This window comes from Aphanomyces astaci (genome assembly GCF_000520075.1).
Source record: "Aphanomyces astaci strain APO3 unplaced genomic scaffold supercont1.250, whole genome shotgun sequence".
NCBI lineage: Eukaryota > Oomycota > Saprolegniomycetes > Saprolegniales > Verrucalvaceae > Aphanomyces > Aphanomyces astaci.
In genome coordinates, this window is record NW_009798513.1 from 1 (window position 1) to 7,948 (window position 7,948).

Consider the following 7,948-nt stretch of genomic DNA (forward strand, 5'->3'; position numbering starts at 1 on the left):
CGGTACAACAGTCGCAGACCCTTCCAGCCTATATCTATGACATGCTTGCAAAGATATACATATTCAGGTGGTTGAGTAGTGGGGCGAATCCAAGTGCGGTCAACTGCCACGGGTATACGCCGCTGATGAAAGCCGCTGCGATGACGGTGCTTGATGGCACCAACGAAGGGCTCGTGCTAGCATTGTTACGACACGACGCCGATGTGTTTGCGCGCGACCGAAAGGGCAAGACCGCACTCGAGTGGGCTCGACTAACCAACAACACGGGCGCCAGTCGGCACTTGGAGATGGCGATCCAGGCGCACATTTACGCCCGCCGAATAGCCGACGCAGACGAAAACAGAGTGACGAAGCATGCCCATGTACTGGAACGGCACGCGCAGCTGTGTAAGGACATGCAGACTGCCGTCGCGGCCAACAACGTGGTGCAGGTGCAAGCTAGCTACTCCATCACAAGTCCTCTGGTTGAAAGTGCAATGAACCGTCGTTTTATATACGCTGGGTTAGATTCGTGCGTTGATTCAGCAAGCCACCGACGACGGCATGAGTGCGGACGTGTTCCGTGAGGCTGCCACGTCACACTCGCGGTACTTCTTGGACGTGGAAACCAGTGCCGGGTGGTCAGCTCTCACGAAAGCGGCGTCTGTGGGCGACCTCCCGACCATCGAGTTGTTGGTGCAGCATGGAGCGGATGTGAACTTGGAGACGAAGCTCCGGCACACGGCGCTGACGTGGGCGGCGTACTGCGGACACAAGGACGTGGTGCAGTTCCTCCTTCAGAATCAAAGGGCAGACTGGCGGCAGGGCACGTCCGAGGGCAAGACAGCGCTCATCCATGCTAGTCGGAACGGCCAACACGTCGTGGTGGGTATATTAGTGGCCGTTCTGCACGAGTGGAGTGTCGGGTGCAGCAGCGCGAACCGTGCCAAGCAAGACTACGCTGGCGATCACCCCAAGGCCCCCCCCGAGTGGCACAGTGTATTTCTAGATGCGCTGCACACAACGTACCCGTGCCTTTACTGTGTAGTAGTCACAGCTTATGTAGGGACAAGGCTGGAATGGATGCGATGGGGTATGCCAAGGCGGAAGGCCATGCGCAAGTTGTGTCGGTGTTGCAGACAGCCATAAACAACGCCCAGAATCACCTCGATCATGTGGAGACACTCAAAGCCAAGACGGCCGACGTCGCTTGCAATCTCGGCTGTGGCTTCCACCACGCTAAAGACTTGATTGGGTACCATCAAGACAACAAATGTCCACATCGAATGGTTGAGTGCGAATTCTGCAATGCGAAAACGATGGATATGGATATGGACGAACATAAGGTACATACTGAAATGCCATAGAAGTACCTAATGGAAGACACTATTGTAGCGGAGGACTTGTCCTGGTCGTCAAGTCACCTGCGTCCACTTGCAATACGGGTAGATGCAGATAGATCTTTTGGAGGCTTCTCATGCTGCCACGTCATTCATGTACACATATCAGGTGCACAGTGACGTTGCCATGGCGGGACATGCAACTCCACCAAGTGGAGCACTGCCAGTATCGTCAAGTGGAGTGTCGGTTAGACTGCGGCACCAAATCTCTTCGTTGGAACACTCGGGATACCCACGAAGTACGACGATAAATATCTATATATATTCAAAATAAGTGATTGACTTCGAAATATATATGTATATCCAAAATATGTCATTTACTTGAAATATATATATCTTCAAAATATGCATTTTACTTAGGCCCACGACTGCCCCCTTCGAAGTGTGCGGTGTCCGCAGTGTCACATCGACGTGCTCGGCCGCGACATTCGACCTCATCATCGGAATCACTGCTCCAAGCGGATTGTTTCCTGTGAGTTCTACGGTGGATGCGGCGACAGCCATCCGTTCGATGAGACAGAGTTTCACAGAAACTTTCTGTGCAACTTGCGGCCGCGGCCGTGCCGGTGGGCGGGTCACGGGTGCGACGCCGTCCTCGGTCCGCCACAGGTCCTGCAGGCGCACGAGGCCACGACTTGCGCGTTTCGACTCGTGCGGTGCAAGAACAACTGTGCCGTCGACTCGCTGGTACAAAGCAACTATCTCAGCAACGCCCGACACATGAGTGTATCTAGATGTGGTGCTTTGCAACACAGCATTATTTGTGGGACTGCCCCAAGGAAATGAAAGCTTGTCCGCTGGGCTGCCACGTCACCATGGAAAGTCAATACGTGTACGGGCACCAAGAACCCAACTGCGGGTTTTGTCCCCATCGCCAAGCCCGGTGTAATTCAGGTACTGTATCGCATAATAACAACCATGTATGATTCATTCATGCTCTTGTTGGCCAGATTTATGCGGGAAAAAGGTGCTCATGTTTGGTCAGTCCGACGCCAGTGTGGGTGTGCGGTCAGACGACGTGTCGGGTGTGGGGATGGCGTTGACTCTGGAAGGGGCTCAGCTTCGAACCCGCCGGCTAGAAACGTTCTTAGCGACGGAAATGGACGCGGCCCAGCTGCCACCACTGGCCCTTCCGTTTCTAAGGCGATGGCTGAGTACTCGGTTGAAGGACATGGTTGAAGCACTAGCCAAGTTGCACGTCGAGTCGACGCAGCTGGGGCTGGTGGTGCGCTACGATCAGACAACGGACTGCCACCTCCTCAGCGTCCAAGGCGCCTGTACTTGGGTGAACCTGAACCACACGTACTTTGCAGAAGACGCCAGCCAACCAAACGACTGGAAGTGCGGGTGGCTCACAGCGGACAGTCGGAACCAGCACCAGGACAACTCATGTCCCCTCAAAGTCGTGCCGTGTCCTCTGGGATGTGGACAGATGTCCCAGAAGTTCCAAATCGATAGCCATGTAAAAGATCGCTGCATCAAGCGGACGTTGGCGTGTCGGCTCGGTTGCGGGTTGTCTATGAGTGTCGAAGGCTTGCTAGCTCACGAACAAACCCAATGTCCGCTGAGGTTCGGTTCAAATACGTCGATTCTTGTTTTATAGTTCTAAGGGCATCGTAGCCACCAGTTCTGTCCGCATTGCCACGAGAGTTTGCTGGAAAAAGAGGTCGAGAACCACGTCGCGTTCAAGTGCTGTAAGTACCCGCGGCCGTGCCGGTTAACCTGTGGCGCCAGGCTATCGTCCAGTGATTTTGTCCAGCACGAGGTACGACAACTAACTAGGTAGCTAGCTAGATAGCCACAGAACCATCAAATCTATCAGCGTGATGTGTACATATATATCATTCTTGTAGACAACAGACTGTCCTAAACGATTAGTGCGTTGTATCGACTGCAATAAAGTCGTCTTCTTTCAAGAACTACAGGGACACGTGGCAGACGAGTGCCCTTGTCGTCCCAGCGGCGCCTGCGACCTCGGCTGTGGCCTGTTGTTACGAGTAAACCAAGTGCAAGTTCACTTGAGTACGGAATGTCCTCTGGTAAATTCCCCACGACTCTGTCTAGATATCAACCCTGTTTCTTTAGAGGTGCGTGGAGTGTCCGCAATGCCAGTCGACTGCCGTCCGCGTGTCAGAATTCACACATCACATCAAGTTCATGTGTCCGGAGCGGCAGCTGTTTTGCCAGAAAGGGTGCGGCGCCAGCCTCCGCGAGTCGCAACTCGACACCCACGAGGCGCTGGACTGCGCGCACCGTCCGGTCGTGTGTCCGCTCCGGTGTGCGATCAACTGTGCGGCATCGACGCTCCAGCGACACCTCCAAACGGACTGTCCTCGGCGGTTAGTTTCGTGTCCGAATCGGTGTGGGGCTCGCGTCCCCGCGGTGGAGCTGCCTACGCATCTCCGCAACTGCGACCACCGGATGGTGCGCTGCGGCGCCGGCAGCTCCCTCTGCGCCCGCCCCCTCAAGGCGTGGATCACCCCTCAGACGTCGTTAGATCGATGCTTTGCACACCACGAACATGGCTTCATGTGGGCTCTCAAGACGTCCGACGTGGACACAATCTTGACGTTTTTACATCGCATTCACAAGTCTGCCCTGGACGAGGAGTTCACCACGGGCTTCACCCCGCTCGCTCTCGCGTGTTCGAAGGGGGACACCCCCCTCGTCCGGATCCTGCTCCACCATGGCGCCGACGTCAACCTCGAGACGTCCCGAGGCCGGACGCCGCTGGGTGAAGCCTGCCTCGGCCGACATGTCGACGTCGTCGAGTTGTTGCTGAGATATCGGGCAGTAGTCCAGCACACCAACCGCCACGGACTTACAACCATCAGCATCGCGCGTCAAATGGCTCATGACGGGATCTTGGCGGTGCTGGACAAACGCCATCAACTCGAACTGGTACGACTATAGTAACAATGTATAATCCAACCCCCGAAACCCCACAGGCTGACCTTGAACTAGACACAACGGAGGCTGTTTGTCGCGATTGCAACCTCTAACTATGCCGACATTGAGACGATAATAGCCGGGGGGGAGATGGCGTACAGGGAGAACCACGCGTGGCACCTCGGGCGGGAGCTGACGGCGAGTTTGGCGGTGCTGGATGACATCCGGACGCAACTGACCGACCACATGAACGCGATGAACGTATCGATCGCGGATTCAGAAGCCAAACAGATGAAGGTGGTCAAGATTCTAGACTCGGTCGAGTACAACAAGGCACAGCTGGAGCACGTCCAGAAGAAGGAGGCGAAAGTCGAGGCCTTTCGACAAGTGACGGAGCTCACGGTGAAGCGCGCCATTCAAGCCATCACGGCGCAGGATATCCTGGGGCTGATCAGTCAGACGGAGCCCTCGCCAGGTCTTCTGGTCGTGTTAAAGGCCATGGCGCTGTTCAACGGCGTGATCCCCAAAGTGAAAAGAGGGACGGACGTGAATGGCTTCTCCGACAAGGAATGGTGGGAAACGTCCCAAGCCATGCTCATGGACCGCCAATTCCTTGGGAAATTGGTGAATTTCCGAGATTTGGACGTCCCCCCGGACGTTCTCTTCAAGGTCCGCCGCGAATGCCTCAAGCACGACGCGTTCCCGACCGTGGCCGAGTTTGAACCCGAAGCGGCGTCAGAACCCCGAAACCCCGGAACCCCCAACCCCCTAGCGAAATCGCTTCCGTTGGTCCGTCGCGTGAAGAACGACATGACGCCGTTTCTAGCGCTAAGTACGTGGGTGCGGGGCGTGGAAGTGAACCAAAAGTCCAAAGCTGAAGCGAAACTCCTGGACGAAAAGAAGGCCGTTGTCCAGACCGACCTCGCGACGTTGGACGGGGAGCTCAAAAATGCAAAGTTTGACATGAAGACGGCGCATCGGTCGCTTCCGTCTAGACAACAAGAGCTCGATCGTATCGTTGCTCTGGAAGTTAAAGCCGCCGCCGACACCAAACTCAAGCAACGCCGAGTGGACGTGTGCGAGTTGCTCGCATTCACGAGCTTGAATGGCCACACGCCGCTCACGTTCGCCGCATCCATCGGCAACGAGCGCGCCGTGCGCCTTTTGCTAAACCGCGGCGCCAACGGCAGCTACTCGGTATAGTTGTTAGTTGCTCTAGAACACTCTTAAACATGTTGTGTGTAGGACGAAGAGCAACGGCTGGCGGCGAAAATTCTGCAAAACGCGATGCGCCACTATGTCCACCATATCAAGTTGACGGGGGAGCTGGCCACGTTGTCTGGCATAACCGGGTTCTTGTCATTGAAGCCATTAACTCAACAATTCAGGCGGTACAGGCAGTGCTCCCGCGTAGCCCTGCACGAAGCTGCCTACAACGGGCACCACGAAGTACTGGAGCTGTTGGTCGAGGCTGGCCGTGCAAAGCTGTGGCAACCGAGCTACGTCGACCCGATCGCCGCCTGTCCAGGCCAACTGGCGTCTCAGCCGCGCCACGTTGTGGGCAACGGCATGGGTGTGTGGAAGCTCCAGTTCCGGACGGCTCCGCTGACGCTGCCGGACGCGGTCAGGCTCGGGGAAGCGAGGCTTCGACGTGCGGTGTTCCGGCCCAAGACAGGATGGGATAGCACGTCCAGTGTGTACGACGACACGCGAGCCGTCCTGGAGATTCTTTTGAAGGCGTCGGCCAAGTGCCAACAAGACAAGCGGACTGAGCAGCTGACTCGCAAGACGATTCTGAGGCGCACAGCCAATCAGAACCTCTTGCATGGACGTCTGGAGATAGCCATCCAAGCCAAGAAGTATGCGGAAGCGTATGCTTTGCTGGACGACGGAGCATTCCCGGGCCATGCGACTCCGGGGGGGCTCACTGTGCTGAGCCAGGTACAATGCAGCTCTACATAATATGTCAGTGTTTGCCACAATCAACACGCATCGATATATGGTTCGAGTGTTGTGAGGGGGGTATTCTGGATGGTCATACTTGCGCTGTTCTGACAAATACTGTAGGCATGCACGGAAGAAGTGTATCTAGTCAACGCGGATGGCGACACGGTTTTGGCTGTCGACTACTTTTTGGATCGAAGCAGCAACCGCCCGTCGCCCAACTTCGAAAGCTTCAGCACTTTCAACGGGTCTCCTTCGTCATCGTTCTTGCCTCTGGTGGTCGCGGCGCATTACGGCACTGTGCGCTGCGGTCGTAGTCTGGTACGTCGTCGTCGATGGCAAGTTGATTCAATGATTGTTGACGATTCTGCTTGTATTTTATATATAATACCTCGAATACTTGGGTGAGAGATGGTCTAAGCACTGATGTAGGTCAGTCGCGGTGCGGATGTGAATGCGCGCACCACGACAACCGGCACATCGGCGTTGATCACGGCCGTGCGCAACAACAAGGACGAGTTCGTCCAATTCTTGCTGTCACATGGCGCCAACGTCCACGTCAAGGTCGGGGCTACCTAACTACCTACCTCCATCTCATTCATACTTCTGGCGTCAACTTGTAGGACATCCATGGCCACACAGCGCTGGCGTACGCCGCTGCCAACAACAACGAGGTGGTGTGTGCGATGCTGTCGCAGGCGGCCGCCGAGGTTCGGCAGACGCTGCTGCTTCTCGGCAAGTCGACGGAATTCGGGCTCTGTCGGTGGGGCTGCGGGTTCGTGGGGCTTCGAGACGACCCCGTTGTTGAACACGGCCACATCGTTCGACTGATGCATCCGCTGACCGCCCACGAAGCCGCCGTGTGCCCCAAGCGAGTCGTGAAATGTCCGCACGGCTGCGGCGCCGTCGACCTCTGGAGCGAGGAGGTGCCAGCCCATGTTGAGGCCACGTGTCCGTTGCGCCAGGTGCCGTGCGCGAACCCCAAGTGCTCCGACATCCTCCCATTCAACCGTCTCCAGACCCATGAATGTCAAGAATGCCCACATCGCACCGTAGCCTGCTCGGCCTGTGGAGAGACCTCCCTGGCGTACAAGCTACCCAAACATCAAGCCGCGCACTGTCGCCTGCGGTCCACATCTTGTCCTGCTTGTGGGGATACCTTACCAGCCATGGACTTGTCCAGACACCAGAAATTCGACTGTGTCTGTCGGCAGGTGCGGTGTCGGCTCGGCTGCGGGTTTGTCGAAAGCCGACTCCGCGCCCACCACGAGCTGTCGGACTGCATCATGCGATCGATTCCGTGTGTGTTTGGGTGCGAAGGCGGCACGACGCCGGAACGCCAAGCCGCGCACGAACTCGAGTGCGAACTTCGCACTGTCGGGTGTCCCAACCGTTGCGGTGTCCGGACAGACGGGGGGCCTCTCCGGGCCCGCGACATCGTTTCGCACGTCCAAAACGACTGTCCTCACCGATTTGTAGCGTGCGAGTTGGGGTGCGGCAAGAAGGTCCGCGCGGTGGACCTGCCAAGCCACACCGCGTCGACGTGTACGCTCCGGCTGGTGGAGTGTCCAAGGTGCCAGAAACAAATGACCGCCGACGAGCTGGACTCCCGCCATCCCGACTGCCGAGCCCGGATCGTGCCGTGCGGGGCGTGCGGCCTGGGCGGGATCGTCGCCGAGCACTTGGACAGACACAAGGCGGACGAGTGTAAGATGCGACTGGTTCAGTGCAAATAT

General features: G+C 56.9%; 1 protein-coding gene across 1 annotated transcript; it reads left to right on the top strand.

Annotated features, from left to right (window-relative positions):
- Positions 1 to 125: 125 nt before the first annotated feature.
- H257_18876 (hypothetical protein) lies at positions 126 to 7,933 on the top strand (the record flags this gene model as incomplete). Its single annotated transcript, XM_009848007.1, has 17 exons — positions 126 to 431; positions 508 to 1,004; positions 1,046 to 1,325; positions 1,375 to 1,424; positions 1,489 to 1,618; positions 1,740 to 2,066; positions 2,114 to 2,273; positions 2,330 to 2,948; positions 3,000 to 3,144; positions 3,233 to 3,418; positions 3,465 to 4,280; positions 4,344 to 5,465; positions 5,514 to 5,963; positions 5,994 to 6,209; positions 6,336 to 6,533; positions 6,645 to 6,776; positions 6,836 to 7,933. Coding segments are annotated over 17 exons (6,732 nt in total), but the record flags the coding sequence as incomplete, so codon positions are not given.
- Positions 7,934 to 7,948: the final 15 nt, after the last annotated feature.